Here is a 15752-nt window from a genome sequence, read left to right as displayed (position 1 = left end):
TGCTCTTTCAAAGGGGACTGGTGTCATTCTTGATATCTGTATGTTCAGGTCATATCTTGTCTGTTTTTTCTACTTAAATAGATGAATGTCCAGTCCTGACCACATCCATATTTTTAAATCACTTGTCTTTAATTCATCACTTAATGTCTGATTATTAGCGTCACTATCTAATGCTATTGTATATAATTTAAAGCCTTAAAATTCTTTGAGATATTTAACGGACATCTGATTGGATTCTGCATATCCTTCATATCTTCTTCTGGTTTCAGATCGTTTTCTCTATTTATCCAAATTCTGTCAAAGTTATTTATTTTCCATTGAGTCATCAATCAGTAAACATATTGCTGGTAGACAGTGGGAAAAGTGAAATGCGACATGTGGCAGTGCAGAGAAGCAGTCAATATCAAATGTCAAATGGACCTTAGTTTCAGGCCTGTCTCTTCAACTACTGGATGTGTGGTCTTGGGCAAGTTATTTAATTTTGGGGAGAAGGTTATTTATTTTTCTATCTTTTAGTTGTTAGTATTTGAGGTAGGGTCTCACTTTGTAGCCCAGGCCAGCCTGGATTTCACTATGTACCCAGTTTGGCCTTGGACTCACAATCATCCTGCTTCTGCCTCCTGGGTGCCAGGAATACAGGTGTGTACTAGCACATACAGCTTTTTTATTTTTTTTTATTTTTATCAACACATATTAATTGTATGTATTAGTGGGGTTTAGTATGGTATTTCTATATATGCATAAAGTAAACATTGCTCATATCCAACTATTCTTTTTCCACCACCCACCTTTCCTAATCCCTAGCACTCATTATTCTACTCTCATGTCTATGTTTTTTAGTTTCCACATGAGAGAGAACATTCATTACTTGTCTTTCTGTGACTGGTTTAGTTTACTTAACATGATTTCCACTTCCATTTTGCTATAAATTACAGCTGAATAATATTCTGAATAATATTCTTATGTGCACACATAGCATGGTTTTTATCCACTTAACTGTTGGTAGGCACCTGGGCTGATTCCATGTTGTAGCTGTGTGAATAAGTGCCACAGTGAACATGGGCATACAGGTATTTCTTTGGTATGCTGCTTCATTTCTTTTTGGATATATATCCAGTTGTGGAATTGCTGGATCATTTGATAGTTCTGGTTTTAGCTTTTTGAGGACCCTCCATATGCGGCTACATTAGCTTGCATTCCCATCAACAGTATAACAGTTCCTTTTTCTCTGCCCTGTCATAGAACAAGCATAGATGCTTGTTCAAGGAGTTGCAGTGAGTAACAAAACAGATAAATCCCTCACTTTTTAGACATAGCATGGAGGAGACAGACCAGTGAATTAAGTGAATATGTATGTGTAACAGGTGAGGCAAATGGGAACGAGGTCAGGGTGGCTGTAGTAGAGTGAGCAAGGGCGGGAATGATCTAGGAGGAGTAGGTAAGCCTTACTGGCTAGTGTAAGAACTTTTGTTCTCACTCTAAGGAAGCTGTAGAGACACTGGAATGATTTGAGCAAAAGAGCAATGTGATTAATTTGTATGGTATTGCGTAGGGAAGGAGTATAAAAAGGAAAGAGTAAAGGAACAGAAGAGTGCCCCTCAAAATACCAATTTCAAATAGTTTTATTGAGATATAATTTACACGTCTTTAATTCACCCAGTGACTTTTGTAAATTCACAATTTTATAACCATCTATACAAAGAATGTGGAGCATTTTTGTCACCCCAAAAAGAAACTCCAACCCCTTAGCAGTCACTGCTTAGCCTAGACCTCAACCTCTACCCTTAAGCAAACACAAATCTACCTACATTCTTTGTAGATTTGCCTATTCTGGACATTTCACATGAATGAAATTATGTAATACAGATTGGTGAAGAGCTTTTTTTTTTTTTTGAGATAGGAACTTGCCACGTAACCCACCAACTTGCAATCCTCCTGCCTCAGCCTCCTGAGCGCTGAGATTATAGGCATGTACCACCACATCTAGCCTAATGACTCTTATTTAGTATAATGGTTTTAAAATCCATCTGTGGTGAAGCATCTATCATACTTTTTTTCATGTATTCTCCCAACTTATCTTTTTATTTTTTATAACTTTTTTATTCAGGTATATTCATTATATGGGAAGGGGACTCATAGTGACACTTCCAATTAGACTTGTATTGTATATTAGTTACATCGCCCCCATCATCTCTCCCCTTCAACCTCCTCCCCATCCCACCTCAGCATGTATCAATACTTTATTCTTTATTGCTGAATAATATTCCATTGCATGGATATATTCTTTCCCATTTAATTTATTCATGTTTGGGTTGGTTATATTTTTTAGTTGTTTTGTATAGACATGTTTTTCCTTTTTCTGGGTGTATACCCAGGCGAGGAATTGCTAGTTCATGTGATTATCTTTATGTTTAATATTTTAAAGAACTGCCAAGTTGTTTTCCAAAGTGATGAGAGTACTAATAATATTATTTATCATACCTCATAAATAGCTGTCTCATCGGCAGTACCAGTATCTTCTGTCAAGCACTAATCACCTTCCCATCCTTGCACCACACATACTATTAAAATATCCCTTAATGATGCCGTCTCCTTTTGTCCCAACTAGTGTATTCCAGTTGTGGTTTGCTTCCCAGTTCCATTCCTGCCAGGAATTAAGTTCTTGAATTTCTGTTTCTTTTTTTTTTTTTTTATTGTTGTGCTGGGTGGGGGTACATTGTGGTATTTACAAAAGTTTTTACAATGTCAAATATATTATAATTAAATTCACCCCCTCCACCATTCTTTATCCCCCATTCCTGATTTGAATTTCTTATGTGTGTGACTTTATGCTCTTGGTAATAAACATTTGAAATAGATACACTTCCAACTCCAAGTTAAACAAAGTGGATACTCCTTTCATTATATGATTTACTTATATAATAGTTTTTAATTTGCTATTAAAGGTGTTGAAGAAAAGCAGAATTATTTCTCCTTTTATTTATTTTTAACACAGGCAACGTTATATGATGATAAAGGAGCATGCTTGGAAAGTCTGTTTCTTAAGTGCCTTGAGGTATTTTAATATGTTTATCTTATTTTTAAGTTATAATTTAAACTTCTGTAATATTTCTTTACAAATGTTGATAATAGTGTAGTAATGGTACTGATGCTAATAGTTGTAGTGGTTATTTGTTGTAACTTTATTATAACCAGATTTTGTGCTAAAAGCTTTTAGATATTGTTTCTTTTAATCTCAACAACAATGTTCAGATTTTTTTTACATTAGGAGTACAGCCCAGAAAAATTTAGTAACTTGCCTATATTTGTAGTGTTGTGGTAGTAATTCTAGAGTCTATTTCTATCCATGAGGGTTTTGTTTTTTTCAAGTGGTAGTGGGGTTTGGGGTTTGAACTCAGAGCTTCATGCTTGCAAGGCAGGTACTCTACCGCTTGAGCCACATCTCCAGACCATTTTATTTTATTTTACTTTATTTTATTTTTATTTTTAATATTTTTGGTGGTGCTGGGGATTGAAGCCAGGACATCATGCATGCCAGGAAAACGCACTTATGTATTTTCTCAAATATTTATTCTGTGTTTCTCCCCTACTGGAAAAAGTAAAGGAAGAGAACTGAAGGTATATTTTAGTGTAAAAAATAATGACATTGGATGGGTGCTGGTAGCTCATGCTTGTAATCTTAGTTACTTAGGAGGCAGAGATCAGGAGGATTGTTGTTCAGAGCTATACACAGAAAATAGTTTGCAAGAACTTTCTCAAAAATACCCAATACAAAACTGGACCAGCAGAGTGGCTTAAGTGGTAGAGCGCCTGCCATTAGTTCAGACCCCACTCTCACTAAAAAATAAGAACAAGGCTTTTAGAGTTGGTTGCTCTAATTTTTAAAAATTACATTTAGTTGTATGGACTCTAAGTGAATTCCTTGAGGAAGCATTTTTTTCTGCTTGTTCCATAACAGTGGGCCTCATCTCGGACTGCAATATGTAAATATGAAAATAAAATAATCTCGTGGGTATAACTTTGACATTTGTCCTTTAAAATTCAGGTGAAACCTGGAGATGACTTAGAAAGTGATCGATACTTAATCACAGTTGAGGAGGTTCGAGTTTCTGGAAGCACAGTAATGAAACAGAATGTCACTAAAGGAGCACCGGGGTCAAGGAAGTTCATATCGTCTGGCCGATCACTTGGATGTCAGCCTGCAGGTTTAAAAAGGAAGTATACTGTAAGTTGTCTATGGAAATATATATTTGTAAATATATTTTAAAAAGTAGTGAATTTTTTATGGTACTGTGCCATTAAAATGGTGTTTCATCATTTATTTAGGTAATAAGGAAATAAATCCTAGTTAGAAAACTCTTACTAAACAAATAAATGTTTATATTTTAATTTAGCAATGGGAGTAGGGTTTTAACTTGTGCTCGCAAAGCAGGTGCTCTACCACTTGAGCCACACCTCCGGTCCATGTTGCCATGGTTATATTAGAGATGAAGTCTCATGTACTGTTTGCCTAGGCTGGCCTCAAACTGCAGTTCTCTCATCTCAGCCTTCCAAGTAGGGAGGATTACAGGTGTGACCCACTGTGCCTAGTGAAACCTTAAATATCAATTATTACTTTGCCTTAGACATAGTATACACATTAATTTTTATTATTTTTTTAAGACAATTTATTTCATACTTTCTTTATAGATAATAGTGTAACCAACAATTATTTTAATGTTTTCAGGGTTTTCAAGTACCACATCAGGTCCCAAAGAAAATGGCTTTTACAGAAAATGATAAATCAGCGGCATCACTTGAGGCTGAGAAACCTGGTGCTACCTTTTTTCCTCCATTCTACAGCATACCTGCTTTGTTTTCTCCTGTAGACAAGAAAGATATAAGTCATATGCCAGTAGACCTTGAGAATACTGTCATTAACAGGAACACAGAGGAGAATGGCATGCCTTCTTCATTTGTTTCTACTTCAGCCTTCAAGATTGACCCAAACATGCTAAGCGAAGAAAATTCTTTTTTCTCTCCTATCAGTTCCAAAAGTCAGCATTCCATCTCTTTACTGACCAGTGAGCCTCACTGTCAAGAAGTTTCACAAAACATCAGAAGCAAAGCACAGATATTAGCTCTTCTGAAGTCTAAATCAACTATTACCTGTAAAGACTTAAATCCTGAGATTACAGGACAGATACAACCACAAGGAAGGTTAAAAATTCCTGCTGAACCAAAGTACTTAATTCAACAGGAAGAGTGTGCTGAGGCAAAGGGCACAGAAAATTTACATTGTGAGCATCAGTCAGAAAATACCATGAAAAATAAAAGCCAGTGGGCCTTTTATCTACCCTCTCAGAGTTCACCTGAATGTTCTACTATAGAAGAGAATGATACAGGAAGAAAGCCTGAAGCCCCAAAAGATAATACAAATTTGAACTTGAAAGACCTTTTGGTACAAAAAAATGTACAGATCTTTGAATCATGTGCTGAAAGGGGGGAAAAGTATAATGAAGACAAGCCAGTAAATAATAATGATCAATTCTGGAATCAAGAAAAAAAAATAGAAATTCCTTCATTCTGTGAAAGGAGCAGTTTACTGATTAGTTGTAGAAGTGCAGAAAATGATTTATTATCAAAATATGACATTCAAGAAAATAAATTATCTTTTAGTCACAATGACAAGATGTGCATGGAAGGATCAGTTTGCATTAGAGAAAATGCTCAGGAGGTAAATCCATATAGAACACCAGGACAGGAGTACCAACCAGAGTCATCTCTGGCAGAATCAGAACATCTACAAATTGAATCTTCTGTAGGTAACAACTCTGCAATCTCTGAGGACATTACAGACATGTTTTCTAAAAGTGATACTCATAGTGACAGTCTGAATACTTTTCATGGACCTTCACATCCATTTCTAGAGGTAACTTTTAATTTAAGCAGTTTTGAGACCAGTGATACTGAGGAGGAATCACAGGAAAGCAACAAAGATTTCCAGGATTCAGAGAGTTTGGAAAAGGAAATTTTGGTTAATGATGGCAATTCCTTTGTTCAAAAGAGCTGTGAGGATATAAACTGTCAAAAAATTGATAGTGAACATTTACCACTCTTAACATCTGTTGGTGGCAAAGCTACAGAGATATGTCCTATTAAAGAGACTCTGCTGTCAGAGTTTTGTGATAGAACTTGTGTGGGGTTTGACTCAGGACCTTATAAAGAGAGAAACAGTGGAAAAGCAATAGAGGAACAGTATAGTGACACATTAAGCAATTTTGACTCATCGTTAGAGTGGAATGATGTAGATGGCAAAGAAGATACTGAGAAATCTATCCAAAAAATTGGAGTTAGCTATGATTTTGATTCACCCTTGAATAAGTCTGAAGGTATAAACAGGAATTTACATATTCCTCATTTTTCAAACACAGTTACTATTCAGACTCCTAAAAATAATGACATATCTTCAGAAGATGCTCAACCTCAGTCTTTTATTTTGGGAAGTGACTTAGACAAAAATGATGAACAGGTTTCGCCTCTAATCTCTAGCAGTGACAACAGTAACCAACTATTAAATACCAATCAGGATCACTCTGAATGTATTGCATGTGATAAATCAAATACCCAAGTTTCCAATTCTTTGTTGTACCTTCTGGGAAAAAACAATCTTGTTTCCAAAGAGACAGAAACACTTATTCCTGAATTTGAAGATTTAGGAAGGATTAGAGATTTACTCCATGACCATATTGAAGTTGAAACAGCAAGAAAAAGCGAACAATCCTGGGATAATTCTCAAAATTGTTCAGAACATTCTGGAATAGTAAATAACATGTCCCTCTTAAAGTCCTTGTCTGAACACAGTACAGCTTTAGAAAGCTTGGAAGTTCTGAAAAAGAAAAACACTGCTTTTCAACGACAAGGAACTGAACAGACATATGAGCCAGATAGCAGTCCTGAAGGTTAGAATAATGTGTCTGTTTTGGATTATTCTCTTTTTATCTCAAAGAGTGGAAGATATTTACTCTACATTAAAGAGTTACATAGTGTTTAAACTGGTAAAACATGTATTTGGCAAAACCAATTCTAACAGAGAATAATGTAGTGAAAAACAAGTCTCCTTCCTATCATACTCCCTTCTCAGTCTACTCCTCAGAATTCACCACAGTCTCCTGCTAGGGTATCTTCCAGAAATACTCTGTGCATATGAAGAATACACATATATTGGCACATGAGAGTGAAAGTATGTACAGGTTAAGTATTTCTGATCTGAAAAACGTGCTCAAATACATACGCCTTTATGTAGTTACACCTTTTTTTGTTTTGTTTTGTTTTATTATTCATATGTGCATACAAGGCTTGGGTCATTTCTCCCCACTGCCCCCACCCCCTCCCTGTAGTTACACCTTTAATGCCATTCCTGCACCCACAGGGTTCTTCCTCTCTCTTCCGTTCTATAATTGTGTTTCTTTACTGTCACAGTATGAAAGGACCCTGGTTTTCAAAACATTAGTATACTTACTTCCTCAGTTCTACAGTATGCACCAAATAGTTTCCGAATTCTTACACCAGTATATATTTGTAAAGTTCATGAATCCTTAGTGAATCACTTTCTAGTAAATGAAATGAGCATTTTTTTTTGTATTTTTAAGCATAATTTCATCCTTCTTGTGAATGGTTTTCCCTGTCCAGTTTATAAATGAGGATTGGTCTTTTATTTATAAAGTGCTTTAAAGAGATAGTAATCTTCTTTGATATGTTTTGCAAATATTTTCTTTCAGTATGTCATTGGTCTTTTGACTTTGCCTGTGATATACTGCTAATAGCATTGAATTTTTTAACAGTGCAATAGTAAATATTGTATATATTTGAATTTAAGCAAACAAAAGTTAAAATTGAAACTTTATTTGAATTATCTCAAGTGATTCGTGAGAAAAGTAGGAATACATTATTGTTCCTCCTGGAATTCTTTGAAATATAGTTAAGTTTGATAATAGCTGTTAGTTTATTTTTTTTAAAAATTAAAAATAAGTGAATTTTAATGAAGAATAAATATAGGTAGATATTGTTACATGATGTCATATAAGAATGTAATTTTTTTTTTTGGTGGTTCTGGGGTTTGAACCCACAACCTCACACTTGCTAGAAGGATGTAAAATTTTAATGTGAATATTTAGGAATTATAAAATTTAGTTTTGGGAAAACTACTCAAAAGAAGTGAGGATTATGGTTGATAATTTGGGGTAGTTATGTTCTGTGAAGTGCTGCAACTGCCAAATTAGCAAATAATGAATCATTGCTGTTGCAGGAAGCATAGGTTAGGTCAAAGCATACTCATCAGCTCATCAAACATGACCTTATTTTATGTGATTGTTGATTCATTACCATGGAGCTCAAAGCCAACAGCACCATTGTTCATTACACATATTTTCTCCCTAAGAGACATCATAGCTTTCTTGCACTTTGGAACACTAGATAGCACTATTCTTAGGGCACATTTAAAACAGTGAAATCACAATTAAAAAGCACAAAGATGTGAAAAAATCGGTACCAAACAGACCACAGAAAAGACATTTGTTTACATTATAAGCTAAAACAAGGGAGTGTGTTGCCCTGTTGGGAATGTGCGATTTAAGCAACTCATTTTTGGCTGCCCTGTGCTTGTCTTAAGTGACCATGAAACACTGTGGGTATTGATTTTATGGTTATAGGTAAATGCTGGGGTGTACACGGAACCCTTGAGTAATGAGGATTGACTTTGATATAAATATATTTCTCTAAAAAGATTGAATTGGTTTTTTTGAGACAACTTGAGAAAATTAAATCTATTGGAATATAATAAGTAATTTCATGGAGTTTAATAGAGTTAGAAAAGAATCAATTTTATACCAGTTTGGAATATGTGAAAATATTTTTTCTTTTATTTATTTATTATTATTTTGTACTGTGGGTACATTGTGACATTTACAAAAGTGCTTACAATATATCTTAGTTAGATTTACCACTCCCTGCCTTCTTAGAACAGTTTCAAAAATTACGTGAAAAAATTTTTTAAAAATCTCCCATTAAAAATTTTTGTGAGATGATTAAATATGGTTTAGAAACATTAATTTAGAATTTTATTCTGGAATGATGGCAATAAAGGAAAAAAATCAATTTGCATCCAATGCCTTTCAAAAACTTTTTGGCAATAACATCAAGTCACAAAATCCATTTATTTTTATTTGCTTTGCAGTTTAACAGGAAAATAAACCCAGAAATAAGAATTGCCTGAAATGAATTTTATACCAGATACAGCTATGACTTTTTATAGAATAATAATCACTTTGAGATTATACTCTTCTTGTTATGTTAAAAGAAATAAAGATTACTGGATGTGTATTTTTCCTTTTAAGACATGAATATTGGGCTAGTGGAGTGACTCAAGTGGTAGAGCACCTGTCTACCAAGCGTGAGGCCCTGAGTTCAAACCCCAGTACCACCAAAAGAAAAACAAAATCTTAAGTTTTTGTTTGTTGGTAGTGCTAGGGACTACCTACATGAATTCAGAGCCTCCCACATGCTTTACACTACTGAGCTATGTCCCAAACTTGAAAAAATCCTAATTTTTTTTTGTGGGGGTCACATTACTGGGGTTTGAACTCAGGGCCTTGTACTTGTTAGGCCAGGGCTCTGCCACTTGAGCCATACCCCCAGCCCTTTTTTGTTTTAGTTATATTTTAGGTAGGGTCTTGCACTTTTGCCCGGGGACCGACTTTGGACCGTGATCCTCACATTTAAGTCTCCCACATGGCTGGGATCACAGGTGTGAATCACCATTCCTGGCTTGTTTTGGTGAGATGGGTCTCGTGAACTTATTTCCCCTGGGCTGGCCTCAAACCATGATCTTCCCAATCTTCACCTCCCAAGTAGCTGGGATTACAGGTGTGTACCCCCATGTTCTGCTGAAAAAAATCCTACTTCTATTATAAGGTGACTGTGACTTGCCACCCTGCTGTCCTTTCCATTCTTCTCACTTGCCAACTTTTTTGCTTCACACTCTATTTTGTTCTGTCTTTATCTGAGCATTTTTATCTGTGGTATAGCTGTTTTTTTCTTCAGGTCTTCATTTAAGTGTAACTTCCCATGGGAGACCTGTGCTGATTGCCCTATGTAAAATTACTCTCTACATTGCATCACCTTTCTATGTGATACCCTTTTGTGTCACAGTCTGAATTTCTCTGGTTTAATTGTTTATCTTCTGGGTCCCTCTCTTTTCAAGAGATTTTGTTTGTCTTACACACCTCTGCTTCCCCAGGGATGGCATGCTGAACTTAGAAAATAACTGTTGAATGAATAAAAAATTATTCCAAGTGGTAGTCAAATGAATTTTAGAGAATCTCAGAAATAGTATGTAGGTACTTTTTTCTTTTCTGTGATTGCACACAGAAGTAGTATAATGGTTGTTTTGGCTTTCTTGCTCATAAAAATTGGTCAGTATTTCATTTTTGGTATTTTTAATATAGGTTATTAGCTCTTGGCTTATATTTATTTTTTTAAATTACTGTGGAAAACAATGTACATGGAGACATTCCTATGCTGATTTAGAAAGTAACCAACAAGGCTTTCATTCTAAATATTTTTGAATATTTAACCATGAAATATTTCTAACCTACACTGACTCATTATCCATAATCCAGATGAAACTATTATCAAGACTTTGCTTCACCTTCAAATCTATTATATTTCCTTGTTTCTTTCTGTTTCAGAAATGTTTTAAACTTTTTTTTTTGTGGTACTGGGGCTTGAACTCAGGGCCTACACTATGAGCCACTCCACCAGCCCTTTTTTTGTGAACAGTTTTTCGAGATAGGGTCTCATGAACTATTTCCCTGGGCTGGCTTCGAACCACGATCCTTCTGATAATCTGCCTCCTGAGTAGCTAGGTTACAGGTGTGAGCCACTGGCACCTGGCTAAAACTTTCTTAAAGTACTACTGTGCATATGATGAATAAGGTTGTTTTATTTTCTCCATTACAGCTAGGAAACCATTTGCTACAGTTGTTTCACAAGCTCTATCAGTGTCTTCTTATCTAAAGCAGGATTCTCAACAGGTATTTATGTATTTTTTCTAGCTATTTGTTTTATTTTGAGAAGAATGAATGTTCTGTAATTTGTAGTGGAACTGTAGTAATTCAGAGGGTCCCAGGCTATTTGGTTCATGACTCCGCATTATATCTTAGTAACTTTTCCATTGTATTCCTTGGCCAAAATATTAACAGTTCCACTGATTAAGTGCTTACTAGTATTAAATAATGAGTATGCACATCTAAGTAACACATTTTTGGTGGTATTGGCCCATTTTTTGCCTTTTAGTAATACTGATATCTTTCTTCCTCTCCTCTCCTCTCCCTCTCTTTCTCCCTGTCCCTCTCCCTCTCCTGTCTCCTTCCTTCTTCAGTCCTTTTTATTTTAATTAATTAATTAATTTTTGTGGTTCTGATATTTGAATTTGGGCCTCACCCTTGCTAGGCAGGTGCTCTACCTCTTGAGCCATTCCTCCAACTATTTTGTTTTTTTAATGAGGCACAGTCTTGCTATGTAGCCCAGGCTGACCTTGAAATCATGATTCTCTTGCCTCGGCCTCCTGAGTGCTCAAACTACAGAACTGTGCTACCATGTCCAACTTTTTTTTTTTTTTTTGTAAGGTGATTTATACAATTTGAATAGAAACCAGAGTATTCTTTCTTAAGTACAGAAAACAGTGGTGAAAAAAAAAGTTATACTATCTCCCAAATATAATGATTGTTAACATTTCCAGACTTTTTTGTGTGCCTATATAAAAAGTATGGTTAAGTTGAGGTATGTACTTTTTATCCTTTCCCCATTATAAAATATTGTATTAATTTACATTATTAGGAATTCTTCTTAAATATACTTTTTAAAGTTTCTAACAATTTCATCCTATGGATAGTGTATGCTCCAAACAGTTTGCTAGTTTGGACATCTAGATTATTTGCAGCATTTTCTAATTATCAGTAATACTTCAGTAAATGTTTTGGCACATGAATTGTTGCTTGTACTTTTTTTTTGGCAGTACGGAATTTGAACTCAGAGTCTCATGCTTCCTAGGCAGATGTTCTACAATTTGAGCAACTCACCAGCCCTTTTATGCATTGGGTATTTTCGAAATAGGGTCTTGCTTTCATTTTCGCCTGGGCTGGCTTTGAAACTTGATCATCCTAAATCTCTGCCTCCTGAGTTGCTAGGATTCAGGCGTCAGCTACCAGCATCCAGCTGTACTTTAAGATCTTTCCTTAGGGGCTGGCGGAATGGTTCAAATGGTAGAGTTCCTGCCTCTCAAGTACAAAGCCCTGAGTTCAAACCCCAATAATGCTTAAAAATCAAAAACAAAAGAAACAAAAAAAAGATCTTTCCTTAGATTTTATTCCTAAGAGTGGAGCTAATTACTTCAAAGGGTAAAAGCAACTTTCTTAGGTTCCTACTATTATCAAATCTAAAATGCTTAATGTTTTATACTTAGAATATTTATTTCACTTTATTTATGAAGATTTTTATGATTTGCCAACATTTTAGTTTTTATTTCTTACTAGTGATGGTGTTCTTGTATTTCTTATATCTAATAGAAATTTATATCTTTTTTTGGTCAGTTATTATTGCCTTTAGTTTACCTTATATTAATATTCTTTTCTAAGATGCTAAAAGAAAATGAAGTTGAACCAAGTGAACCATTTGAGTGTCTGCAAGTGAGTTACCTTTTAAATTGTAAAAGAGCCAAAAATTATATTTGTACATACAGATATGGAATATAAGCTTCATTATATATTGTCAGTTTTTACTACCTTTTACTTGTAGTTCATTACCCTTGTTTATATTAGCCTGCTGTCCTTTTTTTTTTGTTATTGTTTTTATAAATGTTCTGCATGATCAATTCGATTTGGTTAAATAACAGATCCTTTACTGTAAAGTTAATTTTGCAAACTTGCAAACATTACCAAACCTGTGACTCATCACTGACAACTGCATCTGCAGGTCGCTTCCATTACAACAAGATCAAATCTATAAGATCTTAAACAATTAGTAATTGAATAATTTAGCCTGCAAATGATCACATTCTTATTTTTTCTGAAAAAATAATTTTAACTTTTTCTAGAACAGTTATTCCAAAGTATAAACTACAGATCAACACTATCACTATTTTTCCCCCAGATTGAGTTCCATTTAAAATAAACCAGGTGTTGGGGACCTGACTCAAGTGTTAGAGCCTGCCTTTCAAGTGCAAAGCTGAGTTTAAACCCTAGTATCACCAAAGAGAAAAAAAAAGAAAGAAAATGTGTTAATTTTAACACATTTCCAAAAATCTGTTGTAATTTCACAGCAGTGAAGAACATTAAAAAACACAGTCTTTCACAATAAAAATGTTGTAAGTCTGATTTTCATATTGAAAAGGACTACATTTGTATTTGTAATGGTTCTTTACTACTGCTCTCTGAAATAACCTTTTCATGTATGCTGGTGATAGAAGGTGCTCTCAACAGTCAGTCAGTGCTCTTTGAAGACGCATGCCACCTCGGCCTGATTTTTCTAAGTATCATTAGCTATATGTAGCAAAGGAGCTGTCCCAGCAGAGAAAGTACCATGTGAATTAATTTCCAAAATTCACTGTGTGAGAAAGTTATAATTCTCAATATGAATTGAATGTTTTCAAGAACTAGTTGCTGATAGTTGTGGTAATATATTCTGATATTAAAGGAAAGAGACTATTATTTGAAAAAATATATAGCCTCTGTGTCTGTTGAGAAAATATTTTCTCCCCATTTTTCTTTTTCTTTTTCTTTTTTTTTTGCAGTGTTCAGCATTTTATTGATCATGTTACAAAAGAGGTTTAGAGGTTTAGTCAAAAAGAAGTGTGATGTTATCTCCAGGCTCCTCAGATTCTTCTTTCTTTGCTTCCACTTTCTCCGCCTCAGCTGGAACAGCAGCAGTAGAGGACAGGATCTCCTGCTGGTACAGTACCAGCTGCCAGACCAGGTCCTCCAGCTCGCCACAGCAGATGCAGCTCCCAGTCCGACACTAGCCAGGGCCTTTGCAAATGATCAGGCCAAAAAGGCTCAATGTTTACATCAGCTGCTTTAATGAGGGCATTGCTGTTATCCTCATGACCATCACCTCATGATTGTGCAGGATAAGGCAGAGTAGATGCAGGCAAACTTGCAGTTGGAGGCTGTGCTGTGACTGCTGGGTGAAATTAGGGCCTCCCCAGTGTGGCCTTAGCTTCCTTGGAAGGATCAAGCATCTTGGCAGCAGCTGAGGAAGGCATTCATGTTAAAATTATGATTTTTCAATATATTGCTTGAACTGAAAATGAGTAATTGTCATTGTATCATGTTTTATCATTGCGAGATGATTCATTATACTGTTTATACTTTTTCCTCCTTTAACTTCATATTAATATTTGTTTTGAGACCTGGAGGTTGAAACCAGGGTCTGAGCATGCAAAGCAAGTGCTCTACCACTGAGCTATACCCCCAGCCCTTTTAATTAAGTAACAACTTAGTTTTTTTTTTTTTGGCAGTACTGGGGTTTGAACTCAGGACCTTGTGCTTGCTTTGTAGACACGCTATCACTGGACCCATGCCCCAGCCCTTTGTTGCATTAGTTATTTTTCCACATAGGGCAAAAAAGCCTGGGCTGGCCTCAGACCACGAGCTTATGAATGCTTCACATGTAGCTGAGATTATAAGCGTGAGTCACCACACCTGGCCCCCTATTTAGCTAATTTTTGAGGCAAGGTCTTGCTGTGTAGCCCAGGCTAGCCTCAAACTCACCATCATCCTGTCTGAGCCTCCCAAGTGCTGGGATTGCAGGCATGCACCACCATGCCCAGCTTAATTTATTTTTTAACTAATACATGAAAACATAAAAATTTTGTATATTAATGGAATTATATTAAATTTTCACTAAATGGTTCACATTAACAGAATATTAGGTTTTATCAGTGATTTATTATGAAGTCAACAATTTATTCTAGTGTTAAAAGTTTCCAATAAAAATTTAGGATCAGAATTTTCTAATATGATGCGTTTTAAAATTAATTAGCAGATTACCTTTTTTTTGGTCAGGGATAGCTTGTATATGTATGTATACAGTAAAGAAGATGGACATAGCAATTATATTTTCAAAGAACAAACTTACCATTAAGTTGCACATTTTCCCATCAAAATCATGAACCAGCTGCAGAACTATTTTAGTAAACTAGATAACTTACTGATATTTTATTCTAGTTGTTTTCCTTGAGAAGTGAAGAAGAAACTGCTTTTCCAGCTGTTATTCCTAAGCAAATACGAAAAACTTGTGACCCTAAGGTAAAATTTGTGAGGAACATTGATTTGCCTAATTCTCTGACCATACTTGTGTGTGTGTGTGTGTGTGTGTGTGTGTGCGCGCGCGCGCGCGTGTTGTGTGTTTTAACACAGGTATTAGAGTTTCCAGAGGCAGAAAATTAGCATAATAAAATGACCTGGTTTTAAGAATAAGACAAGTTTTTTTTTTTTTTCAGTGCTGAAAATTGAACCCAGGGCCTATATGCTTGTTAGGCAGGTGCCATACCACTGAGCTACATCCCCAGCCTAAGAATTCCTAACCCTATCTCCTTTTTTGTCTTGAATCTTCTTTATGTTACTAGTGAGCTAACAAAGCAGCATATGCAATATCCATACATAGTTAAATTTCAAAGCCTTGTGGTGAATAAAAGAAATATCTTTATTGCCTTT

The 15752-nt window shown here is 35.4% G+C and overlaps 1 protein-coding gene across 10 annotated transcripts in view; it reads left to right on the top strand.

The window, feature by feature from the left end:
* The window catches only part of Zgrf1 (zinc finger GRF-type containing 1), a 72483-nt gene that overhangs the window by 8329 nt on the left and 48402 nt on the right, over positions 1-15752 (top strand). For 7 of the 10 annotated variants that reach the window (XM_074041559.1, XM_074041561.1, XM_074041565.1 and 4 more), the window contains exons 5-10: positions 2996-3055; positions 4046-4225; positions 4727-6941; positions 10999-11072; positions 12675-12725; positions 15264-15344. In XM_074041559.1, the coding sequence (XP_073897660.1) occupies positions 2996-3055; positions 4046-4225; positions 4727-6941; positions 10999-11072; positions 12675-12725; positions 15264-15344 (2661 nt within the window). The remainder of the gene's footprint in view (positions 1-2995; positions 3056-4045; positions 4226-4726; positions 6942-10998; positions 11073-12674; positions 12726-15263; positions 15345-15752) is intronic. The other 3 variants (XM_074041560.1, XM_074041562.1, XM_074041564.1) reach the window with 3 other exon arrangements.

Source organism: Castor canadensis, chromosome 9 (assembly GCF_047511655.1).
Source record: "Castor canadensis chromosome 9, mCasCan1.hap1v2, whole genome shotgun sequence".
Classification (NCBI taxonomy): Eukaryota; Metazoa; Chordata; class Mammalia; order Rodentia; family Castoridae; genus Castor; species Castor canadensis.
This window is presented reverse-complemented; position numbering and strand designations above follow the sequence as displayed.